Source organism: Protomyctophum bolini (genome assembly GCF_963924005.1).
Source record: "Protomyctophum bolini genome assembly, chromosome: 2".
Lineage (NCBI taxonomy): Eukaryota > Metazoa > Chordata > Actinopteri > Myctophiformes > Myctophidae > Protomyctophum > Protomyctophum bolini.
The window spans coordinates 22172319-22200002 of NC_137863.1; the positions used below are offsets into that span (position 1 = coordinate 22172319).

The 27684-nt window shown below is 43.8% G+C and overlaps 1 protein-coding gene across 2 annotated transcripts in view; it reads left to right on the forward strand.

Annotated features, from left to right (window-relative positions):
- Positions 1-1232: 1232 nt before the first annotated feature.
- The window catches only part of LOC308332205 (sodium-coupled neutral amino acid transporter 3-like), a 49843-nt gene continuing 23391 nt past the window's right edge, over positions 1233-27684 (forward strand). The window contains exons 1-6 of one of the 2 annotated variants that reach the window (XM_080787939.1): positions 1233-1483; positions 18603-18871; positions 20831-20863; positions 21323-21416; positions 21807-21922; positions 27070-27143. In XM_080787939.1, coding sequence (XP_080644065.1) covers positions 18744-18871; positions 20831-20863; positions 21323-21416; positions 21807-21922; positions 27070-27143 — 445 coding nt within the window. In that variant the 5' untranslated portion in view covers positions 1233-1483; positions 18603-18743. The remainder of the gene's footprint in view (positions 1484-18602; positions 18872-20830; positions 20864-21322; positions 21417-21806; positions 21923-27069; positions 27144-27684) is intronic. The other variant, XM_080787940.1, reaches the window with a different exon arrangement.

Sequence of the window (27684 nt, forward strand, 5' to 3'; positions counted from 1 at the left end):
CTCTGTGCAGATGCTGTGCTTATACATCCAAGATGGTTCACTCTCTACTCTCTGGTGGCGGCTTCAAAGGAAACTGACAGGTGGCTAACCCCTAGCTCCATGTACTGGAAGGTCAACGCTATGATCAAAGAAATTGGGGGAAAGATTAGAATGTCTCGATCTGCTTTGAATTCATACCCCAAAACATTCATAGCCTACTACTACTACTGCATACAGATATACCGGTAACCTATTCCATCCATTTTATTTGTTTGATTTATATGTAAATGATGATACATCATACAGAATAGACAGTGTGTGTGTGTGTGTGTGTGTGTGTGTGTGTGTGTGTGTGCGCGCGCGTGCGTGTGCGCGCGCGAGAGAGGGGAGGTGGAGTGTCTGTTGTAAAATATATTTATAACAAAGAGATTAAGCATAAATTATGATTCGAACAAAGGAATCAAATTTGAATGAAACATTTATTTATTTATTTATTACAAACCAGTTTAGATATAGCCTATAATAACTCTGAGATAGATAAAGGGACGAGAGATATATAATATACTGTCATCGACGTCCTCGTGCGGTGTGAGTGTGACATCAAAACAGCTTCAGCCAATGACCTAGAAACGGGTGCTTTACGTGCGTAAACAGGGAGGGTGGTCTTTGTGACGCATGGATGGATGGCATATATAGGTGACAGCACAGCAGCAGCAGCTGATTTGATTGCTGAATGATTGCCTGTCAGTGTCAACACATTGGATCCGTTGATTCCGTTCGATGTATTAATTCATCGGACGTGCATTGTCTGTTTTGTCCTGTGTGACCAGTGCGTTGCATAAGATATACGACTATAGGCCTATAGTAGTGTAGTGTGAGTGTCATTCCCTTTGTCTAGACTGGCACGTGTATCAGTTGCAAGCAAGCCTGTATGCACGTACGAGACGATCATAGCCATACACAAATATAAAATGTAGAAAAAATAGGAAAATTGTGAATGTGAACTAAACTGAAGTGAAGTGAACGAATTTGAAATTGTACTTTATTGCGCTGAACCATTTAAAAAAATATATATATAACGGTCAAAATAAATAAACGACACTGCCTGGGAATCTGGGATGAAGGTTACTATAGTAGGGCGCGTGTCAGATAATACGAGAGCTGCCTGTGCGCGCGACTAGCCTACTGTAACGACAGAATACATTGATTGGATCGTAGCTCCATACGGGAGGCGGAACCTGGACCCCCTCCTCGCCTCGACATCCCACTTTGAACAGATTATGATGAGGACAATTTGGTGAAGAACACACATGACATTTACACTGCAATTTAGAGCAGGGAACGCGGAACGGAACGGAGTGGACCCCGTCGTGGCGCTGAGAGGAGTGGTGGCGCACCGAGCCCAAGTAAGAACCAGAGAGGACATCCATCATCATCATCATCATCATCATCATCATCCGTGTGGAGATATTTGGAGTTTGGGGAGGAAAGACAGACAGACCTGGTAAGAATATATAGATCCACCGTTATAACCTCGACCCTCTCCGATATGGTGCACGATTGGGTCAGCTTTTAACGTCATCGGCTGAACATCTCGCGTTTTAGCTAAATGCAAAACTTTTGAATCTCTTTTTCTCTCCAAGGAACGGAGAAATGTAAAAGCCTAGGTGGAAAACGCTTGCGTTGTGTATGAAAGCAAAAGGCATGCTAGATAACGGTTTCAGTCTAGCTCGATCAAGGTGATGTCCCCCGAAGCCAGCCAGGTAGGCTATAGGTTGGTGGAGATCGAGGCGAGGCAAATAGCCAGATTCATATAACAAGCGTCCTACTCCTCCTATCATTTGTGGAACAAAATGCGTTGACAGCGATTGTTTGATCACTGCCGAGCAGCAAAATAGCCGGCGTTCATCTTTCAAGCCTCGTTGGAACGAACGGGTAGAAATTACATTGTTTTCACAATAATACAGCTAATGAGTCTGGCACGGTGGCACCCTGTTGCACCCTGTCCATTGGCCCGTCTCCGAGGCTCAGAGCCAGCTGCCCATGCATGCATAAAATGCTTGAATCCCGGCTTGTAGGGTAGGAGGATGTAGCCTATAATTTAATTTTACATTATGCAATTGATGATGGTGCGTAGCGTAGCCTACCACTTAACTGCTTGGATACAGGTGTCGACTGGAATGTCCATTTAGGACGATCTCACGATCATCAATCTGATGTTCAAATGACGAGGATCTTTTGTACAATATAATGATTATAGTGGCCTACTTAGGCTACTGATTTTTTTTCCTTTTGGTGCTGTAATGTATAATGTTCAAAGAACTCCATACATGGTTATATATCCCCCATTCCCCGGTCACTGCCAGTTGTAAAATGGATGATAAATACTATGTATGGAGTATGGGCACTCACCCATAGCTAAAGCCTCCCCCATTGGCCATGAGCCATGACTCATTCTCACTTTTCAGGTGCTTTATGAAGGCGGAACAGGCCATCAAACAAACACGACTGTTAATTGGGAAACAATGAATGAGACCATTAAAAATGCATGCGTTAACATTGTCAATTTGTCATCATGAGGATATAGTCCTCCTGTCTGCCAGTTAGTTGCTCAATTCAGGGAATCCATGGGCTGAAAAAGAAAAAAGAAAAAACAGATCTTCTTCTAAGGAGTCTCCTTCACATGGGGATTGGGGACTTATGGCAAGCAGGTGGAACTGAACTGATAAGCTTGATAAGCTGAAATGATCAGTTATGCTCTGTCTGTGCTGCATATATTTAATTCTCTATACTTGCTTGCAAGTCTGACCTCACTCCACTCCAGTGCACTGATTACATTCTCAAAAGACTGATCCGGTCTCAGCCGGAGTTGGCATTCTGAGCTCTTGATCTGGTATTTTGAACATAAAAGCTTGTGTTTTTCACGCATACAAAAGTATAAGTTGTTGTGTGTGCAGTGTGCTTATTGTGGGTGGCCACATGTGGAATGCATTATAGATCGTGTTAGTTGTTACAGATTCTATATGGATTTAATAGTATGCAACAAGTGAAGTGGGCGAGAATCCATCCTACAATGTTGCAATCACATTGGATATCACTTCAGTGTTTTATTTCTTAATCCAAATCATTGGCTGTTTCAGTTTCTGCAACGGACGACTTGGTAAACCGATTACTATTATCTCTATATGATCTCTCAGAATCCCACTTTCATTATGTGGCAGGATTGTTGTTGATTGATATCCTAGTGCTAACTCAAGTCTGCATGCTACTTCCATGATGGTCATGTGAGAGTTAATGGACAGCTAAGTGGGCACAGTGATTCACTCAGCTCCTCTTCAATTTGATCAACCTATCTTATAATACGCTATACGGCTATACCCCTCTCCTGGTCTCCTGGCCGGCAGGTATTGGTTTACCTCTGCAGGAATGAAAAGAAAACAATAAGTGAATTATTGGGTTTCACGCCGTGGGCCACTGCACACAAAAATGAAGCCCCCTACAGTGACTTTGTTCTAAGAATCTAATATCATGGTCAAATCGCAAGACTAGAAAGACATATAAGCCTGTGTCTGGTCTGGAGGCTTGATTGACCGTTTCTTTTATTACATTAGATTATTGAGCGACCTGCTAGAGCCAGGCAGGGCCATTCCCCATCATGACCTGTTCAAGGTATCCTTACTCCAGGCGTTTGGTTTCAAATCCCATACTTATCTTAGATACAGCAGCCGTCCATTTGGGAATGTCCCTTTGAGAGCAATGCATTTTTAGCAAGAGGAGTGTTTGTCACAAATCATGGCATGCCACTACTTGTTCATTAATTGCATTAGCCTACATTATTGCAAGATCTTGGTATTCTGAGATGGGCCGATGTTTGAGACACACATAATCCAATGTCAAACTAGTAACAAAACGAAAACATAAACACAAACATTCAGGTTAGAATAAACATAGGCTACAGAAATATAACAAATATTGAACAATAAATAAAACAACACAAAGAAAATACAAACACGCCTCACTGGCACTGCTGCATTAGCCTGGCGGGGCCTAGCCTTGCCTCACCAGGCTTTCCACCACCTCGGAGGAAAGCCTGGTCTCTGTATGATCAGGTCGGGAGCGGATGATATCGTTACGTCATGTAAAGTCAGGAACAATCAAACGGAACTTCCTTTTCCCTCAAACCGGAAGAATAACAATAAAAGCTCTCGTAGCCTGTAGCTTTTATTGAGAAAAATCAGTTTGAGGGAAAAGGAAGTTGCCGCCCGATATTTTACGATATATATTTTTGGCTTTTTCTGCCTTTATTGATAGGTTGAAAGTAATTTGACAGGAAATGGGGAGAGAGATGGGGGGGAAGACACGCAGCAAAGGCCGTCGGCGGGATCTGGAGTCGAACCCGCGCCACGCCCAGACGCTTGAGCTAACCGTCCGGGCCGAATGCCCATAAACTCTGAAGTGCCCATAACACTGCGACGCACACTGAAATACAATTAATTCAATCAATGAGACGTTCAAACCACACAGTATTGTCTTAAGATGTATTACAACTAATAAGCACATAAAGCTGTTAGCGACACGCTGACCAACAGCCGGTCCAACCGGAAGTGTAAAGAAGAAGTGTAAAGATCGACTCATTCATAGTCTGGCGGTGGCGGTCGTTTACTCTTCACCGTGGCTCGTGACGTCATGTTGTAGTTCGGTGGTCACCTCACCACCGAAAATCCAGACTATGAATGAACCGTAACACTAAAGTCCTATTCATACCTCAGTTTTAGGTGATAAAATGACCACTGAAAACTACAACATGATGTCATGCCACCACGGTGATAAAGCCACTCACCGCTCACCCCAGCACTTCTCTCTGTTTTTACTTAAGACGCTCATGGTCTACCTGTGACAATATATAGCGTTCCGGCATAAATTAAACATTTCCTCTTTTCACATTGGCTCTTCTGGCACAGTTGTTAACTCAAAACCAAATTCAATTGGGCAAATAAATCACATAAGGAATAAGGAACATAAACTAAAAAAATAATCACAACATAATTGTGGCAGCAGTGACACTCAGATTGATTTACTGAAGCCATAGTGCTTTTGACTTCTTTGTGTTCAATGCAACTGTGGGTGGAGAGTTTTTATCATTATTAAGCCGCTACCCTGCTGTATGTGCTCAGAAGTCCTGTCTGTCAGTGGAATGGGATTGGGAATGGGTTGCTTTGTGGCATGTGATGCAGTCAGCAGTGCAGCACGCACGTACACACGCATGCACGCACACACACACACACGCACACGCACACGCACACGCACACGCATGCACACACCACACCACAGTGCCTACTACTGTGTGCGTTGAATTTTCAGCTGAATGACTGTATTTTTCCTGTCATGCATCTCTCTCTCTCCCCATGTGAGAGAGGATGCTCAGTCACCAGGAGCTCGGAGCACATGACTCAGAGACGGCGCTACCTTCCATTATCCACACTTACACCATTGATATCAACTAGCCTATTAGACGCTTTCCTGGGCTGTCAATGCCAACCTTCATGACATGTCCAATGTTCAGCATCCATCTTCACTGGAGCTTCAGTAGTAACTGACCACAGGGAGGCTTCTAGATCACTGCTTCTAAAACATTTTAATCTTGCATTCATTTAGACCTGATGCTGATTCTAAAAAAAAATGGCTTCTAACAGTTTTCTGAAAACCCTATATGTTTGTATGTCAGTGCATGGTGCTCAACCTTTTCCATGTCAAGGACCCCCAGAATTATCTGCATTTGGCCACGGATCCCCATCTGGAAATATGTTTTTCCAGGGACCCCCCAGAAGCAAAGATTTGAGTTTAAAATGTTGGCTCTGAAAGAATATATATTCAAAGATTCGTGTCACAATCTTTCAAAAATAGCAGATCTACAAGCTTGTAGATCTGCTATTTTTCAATAGCTAAACTATACATAATCCTTTAAACACCAAAAGGGGTTCCCATCCCCATTAAGACCTAGGCTGATTCTACAAATGCAAAAGCTGAAAATGCCTTTTGTGATGTTGAAGGCTGCAGATTCACTCAGTGTTTTCTGGGTATAAGCTTTCAAAAAGAGTCAACAAGTTGGAATACATTTTAACTTGTTTTATACACATATTCGATCGGTAAATATCGGTTATCGGTATCGATAGCATTAATAAATGCTGTTGACAATGCGTGCGTCTGTGGGTGCACGGGTGGCGGGATGGGGTGGTAGATTAAAATATACTTCAATGTGAGAGAAGGTCACTCCATGTGATGAATGGACATGTTATGACATGATCTGTGTTCACCAGGGAATGCAAAATGATTAACGATGACAACCAGATATTTCCATGTATATTTAGAAACCTATCGGTGTACATTTATTCCAACCAGTATTCAATCTGCATCATTTCCTCATACAGCTAAAGCCCAGGGAAATAGTAGCAGTGGGAGGATTACGCACGCACGCACGCACGCACGCACGCACGCACGCACGCACGCACGCACGCACGCACGCACAACCCTCTCAAGGGCACTTTTAAAGAAGATGAGGGCTGTGACACACAGATTTCAACCTTGAGCAAGATACAGACCTCGGCCCTAACTGATCCTGATGAGCAATTTGGTTCCTGGAGAGAGAGAGAGAGAGAGAGAGAGAGAGAGAGAGAGGAGAGAAGAGAGAGAGAGGAGAGAAGAGAGAGAGAGAGAGAGAGAGAGAGAGAGAGAGAGAGAGAGAGAGAGTGTGTGTGTGTGTGTGTGTGTGTGTGTGTGTATGAATGGGCACATTGTAAAGCTTTGGATAAAGCTGCTATATAAATGCTTCACTTACCATTTCACTAGGCATTTGACCCAATGACCTTATAGTGTTTGTTTGTGTGTGTATGTGTGTGAGTGCGTGCGTGCATGTGTCACGTGCGTGCGTGCGTGTGTCACGTGCGTGCGTAATATTTTTATTTACTATACTACGGTCACAGAATACAGGCCTGTAAATTTTGGTTGGACTTTTGGACTACATTGAGGAGACACATTATGATGCCAGAACCAAAAACAAACAGTTTCTCCACATCAATCCTTCCAATCAATCGTGTAAGCTGCTTCGCTAGAGGAATATCCCTTATCATCCTGGCCTTGAACTGTTTGCATCCATTCCATGTACCATGTATTTAGTCCAATGATGTCTGGAATAACCTCACCATCTGTCTATATCCCCTGACTTGTGATTTGTTTAGTTCTTTCCCACACCACTCACTTGTGCTTCAATTCCCTTACTTTTGCAAATTTCCAGCAACATTCCGCTGCTTCTCTGTGCAGTGTGTTAATTACATTTGCCCTACATCTCTCCTCTCTTGCCCTTCTCTTCATGCCTCATGTGCTCAACCGCCCATATGCCCTCCATTGTCTGGTCATTTCAAGTCCTATTGTGTGCTGTCACGTCTGTGGCCGTGTTACTGTAATGTTGTCCTGTCCCCCCACCTTTCCGAGGGGTGTCCTCTCCTGCTGTGCGCGGTGGGAGTTGAGCCAGAGTGACAGGATGAAACTACGCGCTATAAATAAACCACATTTGCAGTGAGTCACCAGACTTCTGCTCCCATGCACGCACACGAGCATGTCACGAGACAGCCGGAGACAATGCCTTGCACCTCGCACCTCGCGGGCAGCCTCCACGTGGCACCGCTGACAGCCTGAAGCCACAGGCCACTGCCTGGTGCCCGCGGCCAACCATCCGCCAGTCAGGCCAAGCAACAACACGGTGAACTGACCTTGGCTCCTCTTACTTCCACAGTCAGAGAATCAAGGACATGAGCAGAGCCCAGTGATGCAGGATATGGAGCAGAGATGAAAACAAGGGTTTCTGGTCCATGTCAACATACTCTCAGTCAAAAGGACGGTTTTACTGAGTAGGCAATGTGTCATGGGGCAACCCGTGCCCTATAGACTCCACAATGTGAAACTGAACATTACAAACGCACACTGCACAGCTGCTTCCATTAATTGACTGTCATCAAGCTCCTTGGAGGTGTGGCTATGTGTGGCATCTTATACTACTTATCTGTGTTGCCTATAATGCTATCATAATTGTTTTGTGTTTGATGTGATGCCTTGGAAAACAGTCAGACTCTAAATATGTAATTGTATAGTTGGTCTAACTCATGGGTCATGGTTTACCTTGTTTGAGTAGATTGGTCCAATTACTAATCATTGTGGGTGGGTCTCACCTGGTATATAAGGGAGGCTTGTGGAAATGAGTGGAAAATGTTCAGTTTTGCTTGAGACTAACAAAGGAGACAACTCCAGGGGAAAGCTGGCAGGGCCAGGAAGGCATAGCCTGTTTTCAGTTTCTTAAATTCTTGGTTTGTTGTTTTTCCTTAGTTGAGTTGTCAAGTGCTCATGTCTTACTTTATGTTATTTGAAAGTGTATTGTAAGTCTTTATTCGGGAAGTATTATTTTTGCCTGCGCAGTCAAATCCAGCATGGGTCGTTCACTCTGTGTTTTGAGGTAAATAAAATACCAGAAAAGATCTACATTCTTGGACTGTCGATTCTTGGAGCCTTGGCCGTTCGGGCAACTTTACATGTGGTGGCAGCGGAAAAAGAAGAAAAGACAGTCCAGAATGCCTACAAAACAACATCACCAGCAGCAGAAAGCCATACTCTTGGAGGAAGAGGGTGCCACAGGGGGAGCTGTCGAGGAAGGCTTCCAACCCATGAGGGACACAGCCACTTCCCAAGAGGCAAGCTTTGCCAACCACATCAAGCTGGTGGAGCCATTTCATCAGTTCCAGAGGGACAAGGGTACAGAGAAGGTGAAGGAGGCAGCAGCTCAGTGGCCTCAACCTCCGGATGGCCCAGCTCCAGTGGACATGGAGGCACAGGGTGCACAGCCAATGCACCTGCGGGGGAAGCAGTGTCTACTACTGGTTTACTTGTGGGGTGAGAACTTTGGTGGTCTTCTTTCGAGGACGCCACAGGGGGCGTCATCTGACGGGCCAGGAAGGCATAGCCTGTTTTCAGTTTCTTAAGTTCTTGGTTTGTTGTTTTTCCTTAGTTGAGTTGTCAAGTGTTCATGTCTTACTTTCTGTTATTTGAAAGTGTATTGTAAGTCTTTATTCGGGAAGTATTATTTTTGCCTGCGCAGTCAAATCCAGCATGGGTCGTTCACTCAAAAGATCTACGTTCTTGGAGCCTTGGCCGTTCGGGCAACTTTACACAATGAATGAAGCAAAAATAACTGAATTGATTATTGTACCGGTTGCCTTTTCCCTTGCAGACTTTAATTCTTTCTCTGCATAAATAGTTGGAGATCATGCTTCTGTTTGCGTGCACGGCACACATTCATATTTGCCCATAATAGGCGGTGTTTGTGTCTGCGGTGCCAAGCCACTGTTGTGCTCATCATCATAATGCCATTCATAATGCCAGCATTTGTAGAGAGAAAAGTAGGTTACCAAATCATCAAAGGAGATTGCAGAGCGAATGAATCAGCATTCCCCCACCCCCGCTTCCCCTCCACCCCTCACAATGCGTGGTTTAATCCTGGTTGGAGGCTTGTGTACTGCATGATAAAATACGTGACTTGTTTGCGAGAGATAATACCGCCCACCTGACCGTGGATATTATTTAGATGTGTTGCCAAAACGATACGGCGCCATGCATTATTCTGATTATTCTGACGACGTGCAGCTCTCACTCCCAGCTCAGCCCCGCGCAGGGATGAGGAGCGTCTCAGAAGATGACACACACATATTTGACTTGGCACCGCCGTTCACCCAGCTGGCTTAATCACAGTGGGACTCCGGGCTACGACGTCACAGACTGTTTTATAATTGGCATAATTTAGGCTGAAATGCCTAAATTTCCACAGCGACTTGGACTTTTATTGGGCTCTAGACAATGAATATGTTAAAATAATCACATGAATATAGACCGCGGAGAGAACCGTGCAGAGACTCAAGAGATGGGTAAACAATGAATCATAGCCTAAACAACAGGTTATCTAAATAATATTTTGTACATTTTAAACTAGAGATGATACTGTATCGGTATCGGGAAAAGTATCGGATAGGCCCTTATTTGTCATATTGGTATCGGTGAATATGTCAGTCTAACCACCGATCCGACACAGGGGTAAGGGGTTGACACTATGGCAGGTAAATAAAATGTTGGGGCACGTGGAGTTTGTTTTTTAGTTGCCCAAACTGCAAGTGCACATGTGAGTGAGGAGTCTGCTATAAACACAGCATGAGTTCACAACACTGGTATCGGTATTCCCCTATTTGAAACTATTATATGGGACCTACTGTATAGTAAGCTGGATACCAGTATAAGGTATATTTCTGCTAATATTATTGTCTCATTTTGTATGTCTGTGGCAAAAAAAGGGGAAAAGGCCAGCATGGAGATGACCCCTGGTTTCATCTTGTGGCCAATGTATTCTTATAGACTTATACATGTTTCTCCACTATATTTTTTCTGTATTCAATGCAATTGTGAACAATAGCCAAGTAAGATAATATATAAAATATCCACTGGCCAATAATACGATTCACTGCAGCTCAACAGTCAGTGTGAGGGGTGGTCAGCCCAGGAGATGTCTATGAACTCTGCGTTTAAAGGCTTGAAGGCCATTGTCTGTGATGGAATCTACTACATGCTCTGATAGGTAGGCTGTTCCTGCACTCGGACAGTAGTGTGGACTGTGGAGAAATGTTCTGTCCAATTCGTGTTTTGGAGCCTGGTGGGTTCAAGAGCATGTTCTGGAGTGGCTGTGCAAAGTGTGCATATAGGCGGGTGTTTCGCCGTCTGACACATGGTGGAGGGAACATTCTGTGTTTACAACATTAGGCCTACATATTAGTGTGCATGATTAATAACACCTGCTTCTGGCTATGGGAGAGAGTAATGAGCACTCATTACAGCACAGTCTGAGACATTGAATACAATTTCACTGTTGAAATTCAGTGGTATTCCTCTATTTATTAGTCTGTCTTATACTCACTTTGTACTAATATAATAATTATATTATGTGATTTAATAGATAAAACATCTAGCATCTGTAAACTGCTCTTACTGTATGCTCTCAAGTGGAAATGCTGGTGGTGCTATATGCTTGATTTCTGAGCAATTGCAATTATTTGTCTCTTTTTACATACAGTATACTGTATGCCTTAAGTAGAAGATTGCCCTCGTAACAAAAGCATGCTCTTGACTTGTGATTGTGTGTGTGTGTGTGTGTGTGTGTGTGTGTGTGTGTGTGTGTGTGTGTGTGTGTGTGTGTGTGTGTGTGTGTGCGCGTGCGTGCGTGCGTGTGCATGCATGCACACACACACACACACACACACATGCGTAATTGTATGTGTGAAGAACAAGAACACAGACAGATGGTTGTTTGATTGCGCCGCAGTGTCTCCCAGTGTATCTCTGCAGAAATATTTACCAGCCGTGCTTATTTCAGACATCTGCTACATGATCCACCCAATGGTGCTTGCAGTTGCAACCATGCTTAAACACAGCTTTTGTGTGTGGTGTGGTATGTGGTGTGGTGTGATTGTGATGTGATGCTATTCAGTGGCTATTTTTAAAACAGGAGTAAGCGTGCGTGGCTTCATCCTGATCGCCCGTCTGAGTGAGACGGGCTCTATAATCTGTCATCCTGGGCAAAGGCCGTCAGAAGGAACCCCCCCCCCCCACCCCCCGGGCCGATAAATATAGTTTCCTCGTCTATTAGCTGCTCATCAGAGAAATTGTCGGCATTTGTTAATCTGATCTCTCTTAATCTGGAAATCACTTCCTGTTCATCCAGCGAGGGATGATAATGTATTTGTCTGTGACACTTGCTGTCATTTGTTGTTGTTGTTGTGGATGTTGGTGGTGCAACTGTAAACAAAAACAACAGCTGATGCTATTTCCTCAAAAAAAGAGATCCATATCAGTATCCATAACCATATTTGAACATACACTTGCCTTCATATCAGTCCCATGCTATACATTGTGGGTTACACACAGCCACTGAAATGCCCACCAGAGTGACTGGTGAAATCTGAGGATAATATTATACACTGCACTGTAGGATACGTCCCATCGGGGTCAAACCTTCACTTCCCTCTGTTGTGCAGTTGTCCTATCACAAAAAGATGGCCACAATATGGACAATGTTAGATTCAGCCACTTCATTGAAATGATACAGTGGAGCCTCATTGAAGCCTAGGGCCTATAAAGCCCTCTGATAGTCTGGCAAAGTGGTGGATGAGGAGGTATTAAAGTTTGATTATCCATTGAGCAAGCCACACACACACGCGCACGGCACCGTTCAGACTAAAGTAATCAAGACTCCGAGTCATTGTGGTTTGGCATCTGTTTAGGAACCTGGCCCATTTCGCCCTCCGGTTGGATGACGTGTCTTTGTGGAGTAGCTGACGTCAGAAAGGTCAGCGTGAAGCGAACCCACATGCTCTTTGTTGACGGAGACAAATTGCGGTGATGTTTCTGGACGAGGGGTCGAATAAACACTGTCGACGCTGTGAAAAGGAATTGATTTACGGCCCCAAAAGTCATCTGTGATGGACCTAGCCACCCCCATCCCCCCCTTACCCTATTACTGACTTGCTCTTTTGGAATAACAGTCTTTGTGTGAAGCACAGACCTAACATGATCAGATTCTGCTGAGAGAGGCGCTTAGCTTTCTATTCTCCATTTCTCTAGCACTCACAGCAACAACAAGACAGGACGCTACAATGTTTTTACTACAGCACAGCACTTGGTGTTGTAAGAACGGCCTATGACCACGCCTCGAGGGTGATTTTCATTGGATATCGCTGATGCCTCCCTAGTCCCTAGTGATTTTCATTGGATAGAATGAACCCGTTCGAACCCCACCACAGGTGTCCTACGTTTGACTGCAAAGCATCTCCGAATAGTCAGACAAATGCTTAGGCTTCACTCACACCTTTCGATCTAGCATACAACATTGATGCATGCTAGATGTAAACAAAGGGTAAGAGTCAATGCATTTCCAATGGAAGTCACATGGTTTGACACAACATTTTTGTTGTACGGCTTTCGGCTGTTTCGACTGCCCCCCTCCCCCTCATACGACATAAATGTTGTGTCAAATGAATTGCGAGCTTGCATCAGTCAATAAGTCTCATGCATCAGCTATACATCAATCTGTTGTGCACGTGTGAGTCAGGCCTTAGTGTGAGGGAAAGGATAGGGTAGCCTCAGTACCTAGGCTTTTATTTTTGTTCACATCGAAAAGAGTGAACTACAGTGCAGAGGAGCGTCACTCGAAATAATGGTGACGTCATCACGGAGGGGGGAAGGGGCGGGCAATCGGTGAACCAATATTCTCCAGCACTTGCTCCATGCGCTCCCACCCCTCCAGACCAGAATGCACGCTGGCTGGGCCAGGCTAAGGATAGGGTTTTTTTTCCTTTTTTCTCACAATAGTCTGACAAATGTGTGAGGTTTTGGTTAAGGGTAGGGTTATTTTGTGTGAGGTTAAAGTTATATGGTTTGGATTAGTTATTTTGGTTCAGAAACCTTGGCTTGACATTCAACATATGTTTCACACACAGTGTGTCAGGTGTGGACCCAGAAGCAGAACCAAGCAGGAAAACCGATGAAGTCCATTGGTTATTAACACCAAACAATGCACGTGTAGCAGGTGCCAGGTACTATATGCAGACATCAGTCAGGAATACACCACAACATTGATTATAATCTGGCAAGAGAACACTGAACACAGGGGGGGTTTAAATACACAAAGACTAACTAGACACAGGTGAAACAGAACTACAATCAACAGATGATTGGCTGAGACGGCACAGACAGGACACACAGGTGAAATACAATTGCAATACAAGACGCACTGGTGAGACAAGACAGGTAGCAACAATTAGAGCAGACAGGAAACACTACAGGAACATAACTACACAATAAAAGTATAGTATGGAGATGAGAGTGAATCAACAAATGTATTTTCTGGTCAAGCTGATAAATGCCAGTCTTAATCATATAATCATTCAGTCATTGTCTCAATACATTTTCCTTCCTGTTTTGGTGTAATCAGTGTAGTACGGTATACCTAATTTTATCATCTAATTATTTCGCAGGCCTGCGGAAGAGAAATTCATTTCAACACATATGAATTTGTCTGTTTCTATAACTCAAATCGGCTGCTGAGCCAATGAAATTAACTTAAGCTATGTGAAATTTCCCCAGAACAGGAAATGCATAATATTCCACCTAACGTAAAACTATAATGAGTAAATGAGGAACAACTTTAGAATAACGTTATATTCACTCGTAACAAATAATAATAAAAAAGCTTCTCCGGTCAAATATTGATATGCGATTAAACATTTAATTAATGTTGATTACAAAGCCTCTGATTAATTCGATGTTTTTTAAATAGAGTCCCAGCACTAATTGGAATCAGATTGGCCTTGAAAAATCCATATCAATTCAAAAGACTTCTACATGCTATATTCAGTAATGATGTGCATGCAGACAGAGCTGTGGAAGACGAACCCCCAGCATCCCTATTCTGTGGCGAACAGTCGGTGAAAACAGCAGATCTACAAGCTCGCTGAGAATTAGGGCGAGTAGTACCTTCTCATGCACAAAATGGCACATGACGGGACATGGGATTTAGCATGATGTGCATCCTGAGCTTTCCTTCTGTTCAAGTGCATATACTATTTTTCTTTTGCAACAGTGCTGTGGAACTTTCTAATCTGCTCCGAAGAAGGCTAGTGCCGAAACGCGTCAGCGTTCTCAATAAAAGGGTTATTGCATTAAATTGCATCTTCTGAGCCGGTCTTGCATCAATTCTTTTGGAGTGCCACTTTTTCCACTTTGTTGGTTTTAAAGCTGAGCACCCACTGCCTCAACCCAGGGCGGTTTCCAGAGGAAGCACACTGCTTTTCTTTCTTTATCTAGTGATGTAGTATTTACTAATAATACCTGATGTGTATTTTCATCGTGAATCCATGAGTGCCTGCTTGTAGCGCACTGCCCTACTTTTTATGGAATAATATCTCCACACATTTCTCTTGGGTTGCTTGTAGTAGTGACTGTGATCTGGGCCGCTTGGCCCTTCACTATGGATACCAGGTCTGGCAGAATGCACGTGTTTTCACTCTACTTTCAATGATGTCACGTGTCGCCTTTGTTATTTCCCCACGTCGATTGTAGGATGCCGTGACTCTGGCCAATCAGCGCCGCTGTTATGAATCTCCCACTGCTCCAGGCCATTGAAGAGGTGCCCTTGCAAAGCCACAGGCATCCCTCCCGTCAGTTAGCATCCTGAAATTGTGTCCACTCCTCCAGAGGCTCCCTCCGAGCAGCTCTCATTTGTGTTCAATGTTCTTGAGTGACATCTTGGTCCTGTGTAGTGATTTGTCTCTGTTAAAGGAGTGGCCCTGCCCATAGCGTCCCCACTATCAGCATCTCTGTTACAACTTGTGCGTGAATGTGACGTGCGTGCTGGCAGCTGATGCACTTTCTTGGTGCCCTCTTTTCAATTAGGGCCCAATGAAAATACCTTTTTAGGCCCTTGAGTGGTTTGGCTAGCAGCAGCCATGGGGGCCCCCGGGAGCATAATGATGCCTGGCACAATAGAGCCACTGTTCTCCGACTCGTTCCCAGGACACCACACAACATGTGCCATTGTGTGCTTGTGCTTTGCTTGCCCAACCACGTTGCTCGGCTTTAGCCAGGGACACCAAGAGGCCTGACTGTGCAGTAAAGCCCACAGCAACGTCGTGACCGGTAACGCAGGCCCGGAGGGCATGCTGCTAGGTGGAGAGACCATTGGTTTATTCACCTCGCCAATTGTTTCCGATGTGTTCGGATAATCTTAGCGAAAGCATGCGTTTATAAGGAGGCGGGCTTGCAGAGCGGATGTGCCCGAGGGGGGGAGGGGCGGCTGCCAGAAGTGGCTCAGAACAGAGAGTCCTGAGCACTGCTGCCATGCTGGCCCTTCTCACTAAAAGAGAAAACCCCCAGAGAAAAAGTGACATAGAAACGGTTAACGGAGGCACAAATAAACCCCAGAGCCGTTCCTAGCTGGTCATAGCTGGTTCTGCGTTCTTTTCATCTCCCTGTGCGGGTCCGACTGTTAATGTTGTGTGACTCCTCTCTAGACCGCTGCACCCCCACCACTCCTGCACTTCGGCCCCTGCTCGCGGGGGCATAACAAATGGGGTCTTTCAGGGCCAGCGCAATAGGGGGTCTCAGTAGACAGCAGTGTCCGGGAGATGCATGTCACAGGCGGGCATTCAGGTCCCCACGCACCAGCAGGTTAGCTAAGACACCAGTGCTGCAGGGAGAGCCGGGGATGCAAGGCAAGCGGAGCCGAGGGGCCTGCAACGGAGCCGAGGGGCCTGCAGGGGCCCGACTGTACAAAACGCTCTGTGTGTTGCAGCTGACTTTCATGCTCTCTGCATTGAGGAAGCACCAAGAGAATACCTGTCAGTTGACGTGTCAATTACATAATTGTGGGACGCCCGTGGAAACCACAGTTTAACTTTCTGTTTGCTGTAGTCGCGGTTGGAAGGTTTGTATTCAGTGGATGCACACGCACGCACGCACGTGCGGACGCACGCACGCACGTGTCTGTGTGTGTGCGTTTATGCAAGACATGGTGTGTTTAAATGTTTAGGTCTGTGTTCCAGCATTTCTTGGAAAGTGTTTTAGAACTCAGTCACGTTTCTAGAGTCCTGGAAGGAAGCTTGAGGCTCATGTGAACAGCCTTGTATAGTAGTCGTGGCATGCCTCATTTATCTTCCAACATTCCTTGAGTGGCTGGTAACAGATCTTTTTTGTTTCATAGCATTAACACATTGTTAGTGAGGTGTGGTGCAGGGGTAAAGGTCATGGAGTTCCTTCCTATATCCTTGGCCCTATACGCCTGGCATTCTCTGTCGCTGTGCTATAGTGACTCCTACAGGATAGTCGAGGTGTACAACAGGGAGCAGAATTGGGAGGAACAGCATGTCCATATATGCACACATTATGGATTCCCGGTTAAAATTCAGGTGAAGAAAAAAAAATCACACTCATGTGAACTGATCAACAAGCTCTGGTTGGCTGCAGTTTCAGTTATAGTGCTCAGTGTGAATGGCCCTTTTTAGGTGCGTTCAGACTTGAATTTAGATATTTGCCTCGGTTCGTCCCGTTTGTGCTACGGCAGGTCGCGCCGCGCCCGTTTGCGGCGCTCGCACAACTTCTCGTCTTTGCATTGACTTTGTATGTAATCCCGCCGCTCTAACCATCCAAGTCTAAACGTACCTTTAGGCTGATCAACAGTGCCACTTTAGGTCACCGAGTGGTATTGCAGCTGTTGAGGCCTTGTACTCAGACAGACAGACATACACTCAGACTCAGACATACACATGCGGCCAGGCACCGCTCAAAAAAGGTGGCTAGCAAGCAACTCCATATGTATCAGAGGGGACATGTGGTTGACTACAGATCAAACAGTGTATGGGTTAGCAGTGAGTGACACAGGGATACACCTGGAGGGGAGTTGGCACAACCACTATATTGTGTTGTCTGTGTTGTCTGCATTGTACCTAGTATATACGCTCATATTAAAGGCATGTGCATTTTTTTAACTTTAAGTACCACTCTGACACAAAGAATGAACTACTTAATATATCCAAATGTATTAGTTAGTTTGAGAGATTAGACCAAACGAATATTTCTGATGAATACACTATAATTTCATGGTACCAAGAAATGACACCCGTGAACATTACATTACAACTAGACATCCCCCAAGTAACGCGCCACATTCTGGGAAACTGCAGCAGCGCGACGTTGCTCGCGTTCACGTGTGGTGTTTTTATCTTCATGCCAAGAGCTGATTTATTTTCAACCCAGCCGCGTGGGAGCTTTTTTTAGATGAGCGCTTTCCGTTTTCAGCTGGGAAGAAATTGTTTTGAGCAAGTGTTTGCCAAAACCCACGCAGGAATTTGAGGCAGAATTTACACTCCATTGATAAATGAGGGCCATAGATTCTAATGTAGCCTGACAGCAAATTGCGGGTTCGAATCGATTCCCGATCCTGACAACGTTTGCTACGTGTCACTCACTGTCTCTCTCTCCCTGTTTCTTGTCTCAACTGTACTGTAAAAAAAAAAAAGAATGTCTACCAACTTTGAATATATACTCCTTGATTTCTTTCAAGCGTAAGCAATTCCCAAACCAGCTGTCTTCAAAACCCTGACCCCTGATCACTGTGATTGGCTGAGATATGATAGGCGGAGGAAGTGCCCAAGGCTATTCAGCCCTCACTCACCTCAGGGGCTTGCTTTGGATCGTCTCACGAGCCTCATATACAGAGGGTTTTGAGATAAATTAAACCCCAGTGCGCATCAAACTAACTGAGTTGGAATGCAACCTGTGTGCACTATCAGTCTCAATGTTTGTCAAATAAAAATAAATGGTCTCTGCTGTAAGTTCATCACTCAAGACAGACAGTCAGTCATGATGAAGGCCTTGCTCTGCCGGCCCAGCAGAACAAGATGGCTGCTAGCTTTTAAAGCATAGAAAAGTGAAAGGCACAAATACTTTTGCTAACGGCCCCATTATTTGTTTTTCTCTCTCCACAGATTTCTGAAGGAAAATAAAAAAGCTGGTGTGCAGCACACACATCCAAAACATTCACACATCAAACATTTACACACACTTAAAACACACACGTTCACAACTTCACATACACATACACACAACGAGGCACCGGAGGAGCAGAGATGAGTGAGGATAAACCAGCTGAGACCGTGGAAACCGCTCCTGCTGGTGACGCCAACACTATTCCTAACGGGAAAGGGCATGAGCCAGCGGATATGACCACAGAAACATCCCCCGCTCAGGATTCTGAGTAAGTATACGATCAAATAGTAAGAAGATAGTAAAAGTATAGAAAGAATAGTACAGAAAGTAGAATGTTATTTCCTCCCAAAATGGGAGGGAAAGTCCTTTCTGAGTTCATGGAACTGACATATCTGATACTGATGAACTTATAAGGCCTATTCAAACTCCAGTTTTACCACTGAAACGGTGTTTAGTAAAAACAGATGTTTTTGGGAAAGCGGTGAGTGGCTTACCACCGCAGCGTGGTGACGTCATGTTGTAGTTTTCACCTTATCACCTAAAAGTGGAGTATGAATAGGCCTTTACGTTTAAGCAATAAGTATACTCACCTTTTAGGTGAAACTGTGATCACCTAAAAGGGGATTGAATGAATAAACCCTCTGAATATTGAGAAAGCAACAAATTCCATGTTGAAATTCAGTGCACGTTGATCTCCATATTATGTGCAATTGGCTCCATAGTCCATACAGTATACGTGCATTTGAAGTTTGGCGGTGTAATTTCACGTCATCTAGGGTTGTTAGACGGCATGTTAGATCCTCCAGATGTCCCGACTCGCCCAACTATTAGTTCGGGAAGCCTGATGTCGGAAGGAGTATGTATTGCGCTTAATCTCTCTAGGTCGTCCTCAGACGAGACCTCCATCGTCGCTTCCAGTCATCCTGGTTCTCCATACTGTACATCCGACCAGCTCGTTGGTGCTTTGCGCTCCTGCGTCGTTCTTGAGTACATCCACATTATGTTAATGTGGGACGTCCTCGTGACCGGTGCCCGTGTGTTGGTTCCCACAGCACTACTTTGTTGGCTGGCAGTTCTTGATGTCTTTGGCAGTGCCCCGCTAGTCTCATTCTCCTGGCTGCTACTTTCTGGCTCACCCTTGGTATTCCCTCATACAGGGTATTGTTGGTAACATGTACGCTCTTGCTGTTGTTAAGTACAGCACGCAGCATTCTGGTGTAGCACCCGTCAAGAGACTTCTGCAGGGTTGGGTAATCCATATTAAGAAAAAACCTAAATCTAGCACTAGTCAAAACTAAGCCGTTATAAAAAAAATACTAAATTAATTAGCAAACCCACTTTAAAAATGATTAAAAAAACTAAACTAAAATAGAAAAAGAAAACTCAAAATGAAATAAAAAATGAATGACAAAATGCAAACCGATAATAATCTTGTGGTCTGGCTTGAGAGACTAATTGTTTCTCTTTTGGTGTAGAAGACCTGACCTGCTTTGCCCGGATAAAATAATAATTTGTCTTGTTTCATCACCTACAGTAGATGCAGCCACATTAATCTTGACCATGGCTTTCGTTAACAGGTTGTCTGTGTGAGTGACTGTGAGCCCAGTCAATAAACATTCAGGAGGCTGCCTGTTTATCTGAGGGTCTGTGTAACAGTTTTATTAGTCATGTAAGAGAGAAGGATGAGGCTGGCAGGGCACTGCGTCAGGCACCCAGAACTTGAGGCAAGTAAATTGACCCTATGGGAGCCAACGCAGGGCAAAGCCAGGAGGGGAAAGAAGCGTACCACCTATGTACGTGCTGCGACGCGACAGCTTGGCTGACAACACTCAAATTGTGGAGGGCAGCGATCCAGGAATCCAGAGTTGGTGTTGGCTAGACCTCACTCTCGCAGCAACTAACTAGTCATGTAATCATCTAGGGGTGCATAACTGTCTAAACTAAGTACTGCGCCCGTCATCTATCTATCCAATAGGTAGATAGATATCCATAGACGATCTTCAAGGGTTGAGTTTGTATATATTTATTTGTTTTTTTCGTTGCTGAATATTCACCCATATTTGCAGAATGTTCGTCAAGCGTAGAGAGTTCATGTGGGTTAATCCACTGCAGAGTGGATCATATTGTTTTCTCTTATAACAGGACTATAACTGAGGTTGTCTGTTGTTTCTCCTCTTTGTGCTCTCATTGGGCGATGGATGGTTCCTCTCTCTCTACCTCTCTCTAGGGAAGTTGTTCCCAATAGTGCTCAAAATGCCAGGTATGTAACACTGATGATGAGCAGAGCATGTGTGTCGCACGTGCCCCTGATAAAAGGATTATTCATAGTCTGGATTTTAGGTGGTGAGGTGACCACCGAACTACAACATGATGTCACTGAGCGGCGGTGAAGAGCAAACCACCGCTCTCCCCAGCCCTTCTCTCAGTTTTTACTCATCACGTCCACCACTCCACGTATTACAGCTCCGGTGGTCACCTCACCACCAAAACTCCAGACTATGAATAGGCCTTTACTCATCGATACTAAATATAAACACACAGACAGAGAAACTGCATGACAATTTAAGTCCTGTCCCTGGTTGTGTTGAAAGAGAAATTGTAGCGTTGGAATTGGGATTCCCAGGGTTGTTGCTGGCCTTTTGGGGGGTGTCTTTTGTATGTGTGTTGCTCTTGTGCCCTCATGTTCTTACGACAACTGTGTTTCTCTTTTTCCTTTGAGTCCCCACAGAACGGCGGACACGGAGGCCAACCGCGCAGACAGCCAGGAGTTCTTATCGAGCATGGACGACAAGAAGACCACTCGCTTTACAGATGTACGTCTGTTTTCCCAGTTGTTCATTTTGTATTTTAAGCAGCATGCATTTGTGGGTCGCGGACACAATTTTATGGTTCCCTTTACGTTTTGTTTCCTACATTTTTTTTTCATTATTATTATTTAAAAAAAGATTCACACACAATGTGAAAAAGATTCCTAAAAAAAAACACATTTATCATGAACTAAAAACGAATTAAAGGATTAGAAAACTAATGTTTAAGTATATGAAAACAGCCGATCAACAAGCTCACAACGTGGCGGGAAGCGACCCGTTCTGAGCATGTAGATCTGCTAATTTCACGTCCCGGGGAGTCTTGAACTAAAAAGTTTGCACTACAGCATATTACTCTTAACCTGCTTCATTTCTCTCTTTTGTCATCGACATCAGTTCGAGGGGAAGACCTCGTTTGGGATGTCGGTGTTCAACTTGGGCAACGCCATCATGGGCAGCGGGATCCTGGGACTGGCGTACGCCATGGCCAACACAGGGGTGGTCCTGTTCCTGTGAGTTCACACAGCCAGATGAATGTATTTCCTCGACTAATACTATGACTATGTTCGTCGACTACCCTTTTTCAGTGATGAAAACTAAATGAAAACTAAGCTATGATGACTATATATAGTGTATATATATACTAAAACTAAAACTAACTATAAATATATTGACAATTTCTAAAACTAAAACTAAAACTAACTAAATATATTGACAATTTCGTCAACAAATAAAAACAAGACCAAAATCTGGAAGGAACTAGTGGACAAGATATACAATATAAGTCATTAATTTTACACTTGGTTGCAAACACGTCACGCTGCGATGCGTTGTGAGCTTGTAGGTCGGACGCGTTGTGAGCTTGTAAAATCAGCCATTATGATGGCATCAAGGCCCGCCAAAATACATTTTAGTCGACTAAATCAACTGTAGATTTAGTCGACTAAAATTAGACGCTAAAACATTCCAGGTGATTACAATGTGACTAAAACGAAATGAAAACTATTCAAGAGACTATGACTAAAACTAAAATAAAAACATTGCTGTCCAAATCAACTATGGATGGTGAAGAAAACAAGTTGAACAGATGTTGACGTATCATGGCGTCAGTGACGTGCTCTATTAGGTGAAAACAGCTGCGATTGCAATTTGCAGCCATTACAGTTAAAACTGGAGCTCGCAGATGTTCGCTGACGCAGTTCAAGCCTTCCACTTACTGTAGATTTTCTCACTGGAGGTCTGGGTTTAACGCAAAAATAGCACTTAATTGTTATAGGTAATTAACCCAGGCAGGCAGCCTGTATTTGTTGAAAGCCCTAATTGAATGCTCGGTAGATAAATGCTCTCTACTCTGATGGCTCATAATAACGCACAGAGACTGATGATGCATTAGAATCGTTGTTTGATAAGTATCTGTGTCTGAGATTTAATTAAGGTTTCAGGCTCTGTGATATAATGAAGTAGCCTACAATGGCGGTGGAATTGAGTTATTATGTAAATGGCACAGCAGTACACTGCTGGCTGCTGTGAATAATAAGCACACAGTTTATACATTTTTCACAGTGACTAAGCAAGCAGTGCTAATACAAGAAGGGATTTCAAAATGGCTACCGAAATGATGGTGGCATCTCTTCTGTTAGGGGGAAAACAGGATAGGGGAATCTTCTTCTATCTAGGGGAACGCAATTCAATTCAAATCAAATAACATGATGCAAATTATGCAAAAATTACCCAAAAAATATGCGACTGAATGATCCAGCGTGAATCACACAAAACGACGCAAATGACGTGAATTTCATGACACGAATCATGCACAGTGACACAGATAACGCTAAATGATGTGCCATGAAAAAGTGTGAAGACCTTCAGAGCAGTGGTTCTACAGAACCGACCCGCTCCAAACTGGCATGCAGGTGTGAGCCTGCTGTAGTAAGTATACAGGCTATTTGAATTAATCAAATTAAAGCTCATGATGTCATTTTAGATTTAGTTCACGATTCATAGGTAACCAACCAACCAGGTCTTCAGACACTTTCATGGTTTATTACTGGTGATTCTCAAAATAATTCAGCTCATGTTTCCAGAGGCTAATCTAACCAGATAGCACAGAGTAGATCTACACTGCACTGTGCACCCTTTGTCCTGGAGCCATTTTTTCACATCTCAGCACTCATTTACAAGGTATCTGGTGTTGAATTTGGCCGGGCTTTATCTTGTTCTTTAACATTAGCATTCTTGGCCCCATGCTGTGAGCCTCCATATAATACCCCTTTGATTAAGAAATTCAAGGCAGCCCAGACTTCTGCAGTCATACAGTATATAGCCATGGGTGGTTGTAGAAATCTGGGCTGCCTGATGATTGTACTGAATAATACAAAAGGGACATGCAAGGCCATAGAAATAGTACCTGGCTTTGGCCTCCCTATTGCTGAATTCCACTGTTCTTTTCACTATTTTTGAATATATATATATATATATATTCTGGGCCATCTACAGTTACAGTGTGTTGTCAGGAGGGTATTCAGTTTACTGTAATTTTGCTTTGAACCTCATTTCCCTCATAAGGCAATCCTTTGACAAAGCTGTCTCTTGAGGAAAAGATGCTCCCCACTTTGGAGAGCATCCATTGAATTTGAAAGGGAGGGTGTCTGTAACATTGCAATGGTTATGCTCTGGATGTCCTTTCATTTTAACCATACCTATCTATAAATGTTAAGCCTCATACTACACCAGAACAGGTGCACGGGAGATGTTGTGACTAGCCGAGCTATATGGTAATTTGGCCATTGTCAGAAGTTGGTCTGACATGCAGTGAAACGAGTGTAATGCAGCCACAGTTTGGAAGAGAGGCCTCCATCCATACCTCGTTTTTCCAGCAGTGCTGGCTGTAGAGTGTCCGCTGTAGCGCTTCAGTCAGTGTGGCTCGAGAGACAAAGTATAAATTACGCATATAGCGGCCTAAGCTATTTTGGAGATGTTTTTGCCTTTATGATGACATCCTCGAATTAGCGACTCCAGGGTTAATGTGGTTATAAGTCAAGTAACAGATACTATAAAGGAAAACAGAGCAGAGCTGGCACGTCTACCGGAAGGTCGGCGTGGGAGTGCGACCAATGAGAATCACAGACACTGGAAGGTCGGCGTGGGAGTGCGACCAATGAGAATCACAGACACTGGAAGGTCGGCGTGAGAGTCGGACCAATGGGAATCACAGACAAATAAATAAAAGGTCTGCACCAGTCAGTAGCTGTAGAGTCAATAGCTTTATTGATGAACTAAAATAATACTATATTTATAATATTATTTCTCAAAACGAGCCCTCATGTAAACCACTGCGTGCATACTCGTATTTCTAAGTGACGTACTGTAACAGTCCTTCTTAGGGTAGTCCCGATCGGATATCGGGGGCCGATCACGTCATTTTCAAATGATCGTAATCGGATCGGGAGCCAAAAAACGTGATCGGGACATCCCTAGTATCAATATTATATCCATATCATGATATTAAACTGGTAATTGTCTTGTTATTTGGGATATTGTACTATAGTGATATGGCATAAACGTGTTCTATAAAATATAAATATCGGATCGGGGAAAGAAAATCGGTATCGGCAGATGCTCAAAATCAAATGATCGGAATCGGATCGGGAGTAAAAGAACGTAATCGGGACATTCCTCGTCCTTCTATTTGAGTAGTACTCTCTCCATCCCTGCCTGCAGGTGTTATGTCATACTTATGACCCATGACGGCTTGTGTGAGGCACGGATTCAGGGCCAGTTCAGTTCACTCCAGCGGTTGCCTCGCTGGCCTCGGGTGGGATCATGACCAATGCCTTCCTGGAAGGAAACGGGTCACACTTTGTCATGTAATTACCGTAGGGCTTTTCGCCGAACAAAGAGCGTGTTTATACGGTATTTGTATAACATGGCAGTACCTCGGGTCTACACCCTGTAATCCCCAAAAGGTTGGGCCCATTTTCACACTCTGGGATTTAACCACACACTAATACGTAAGCCATTTGAAAATGGACCGATCTACAAGCGTGTGGAAACAGGGGTGAGATAAGGACGCTTTTGAGTCATGGTGTCCTCAACTTGCGGTTTGCAGTGTAGTTTCTATGTATCTGTTCACAAGTTGATGGATAACTTGATGAGTAGTACAGTAATTAGAATTTAGGGCCAAAATGACATTTCGCTCCACCTCCCATGGTAGTCTGATACAATAATAATTATGGAGATTGTTCTTGGCAGGCTGACACAGGCCTGGTTTGCACGTTCTTTTCTGACTGCTGACTGACTGTCAGCAGATCTGTCCTCCCACCCATGGCACCAATGCATTGGTCGACTGTTTTCCACCACAACGCATTCTTCCACGATGCTCGGACACATTGAGCCAAAGACAGACAGCCAAGAGTTGAAGTCGAGGTGAAAGACGTGCCGCTTGGGCATTCCAGCAAGACTGAGAGAGAGAGGGAGAGAGAGAGAGAGAGAGAGAGAGAGAGAGTTTTGGTTGGCAAGAGCAACAAAAGGGGGAGAAAATAGATTGGTAGTACTAGTATAGCTTGAAGAGGGCATGCCCCGTGAACGTCAGTAGATGAAGTTCTTTATAAATTGAGGCCACACCAGGGCCTTTGGCCAAAGGATGGCGGCTGGAGAACTGACACATTTGAAGATATGGACAAAAAAGGGGGAAAAAAGCACTGCAAAATTAAGTTGAACCCTGTGAGAGTGAAATTAACTACATTGAGGACTTAATTTGCAGAAAAGTCCAGAATAGTTTTCCTCTTGCCCCAACACGCCTTACCGTTGCCTTGTAAATATATTTCCCATTTAAAAATAGCCCATTTGATGTGTGTGCTTATACTGCTTATTTCCTGTGGTAGCGGCCTAGCGGCTTGTGCAACGTGCAGCCAGCCTAGCCCTGCTGGAGTCCAGCCCAGGGTGAACCAGAGCCACGGGAACCCCGCTCTTCAAACCTCCAATATCCAACAATCTCATCTCCGTGCCACAGCTGCATAAATAAGTCTCCAACCTAATGCACAGATTAAGAATGTGATCTGTTGACCACATTCACACGGCCGTTTTGGTTCTGACTTCAAACTGGGACTTTTTATTAGGCCATTGAGGAAACTAGAAAGGGTTGTATAAGTAATAATGTTGTTTTGTTAAAATAAGTGTTAAATAGCTTTAGATATTCTGATGTGTGGCATTTATTCAGTAACAGGGGTCCCTCTCTCTGCTTATCTTTGATAAGCAGAAAATACCTTTTCAGGTAGGGATACCAATTTTATCCAACAAGGAGTTAAATTGGAAGCGATGAAACAAAAATATACTTAATAGCAGACACATTTTAACCGAAACACTATACAATTGAATCTGATGAAATATCTTTGATAGTTATCTTTCCTTATTTAATCGACATCCTGACCTGAAAATGTATTTTCTGTTTACTAATTAACGAGCTGGAGAGATGTCAATACCTCTGTTATGGAACAAACACTGTAAAAGCAATGATTGATATCGGAATATTGGACATTTCGCTTTTTTAACAAAAATAAGTAAAAAAAAAAGCTTAGCACTCAAAATATAATTTATACCATTTTAATATTATTTGTTCATGAATACCGGTATGTCTATTTGTTGTATATCTCCTCTGTAGGGTCCTCCTGACAGTAGTGGCAGTACTCTCTTCATACTCCATCCATTTGCTGCTCAAGTTATCTGGTATTGTAGGTATGTATGTGCATACAGTTGCTTGCATTTACACATTAATGTGATTTGGCACATACTGTAGGACGGTCTTGTCCATAGATATCATACGTATCTTCATGTTCTCATCAACATACCGCCCGGTAATGTCTAGACATAGGCCTAGTTAATAGCACGTATCACAAATCTTTATGTTCATGTGTGGTATTTATAATATTGTATGGTATTAATGTAATATGATGCTTTAATCAGTTTAATGTATGCTTATGCTATGCTATAATGTAAGTTACTACAGTAGCTACAAGGTTCAAGAGAGGTAACTGCAACTGGATTGTAACCCTGGTCTCTCGTGTGGGAGATTTCAATAGTTTAGGTACAAGGCCTTTGATGTTGTCAATCTTTTGGGGGGCACAAAGCCAAATGCCAGGGCAAAGGAAAGGGCATCTCCACTTTCCCACATATTGAAACATTGTACAGTAACCTGTCATGTCAGCATAGATCTCAGTGTAGATTGTGTTAATTTCCCCCAGTGCCATTAGTGCTTGTTACAAAAAAAGTGTCATTT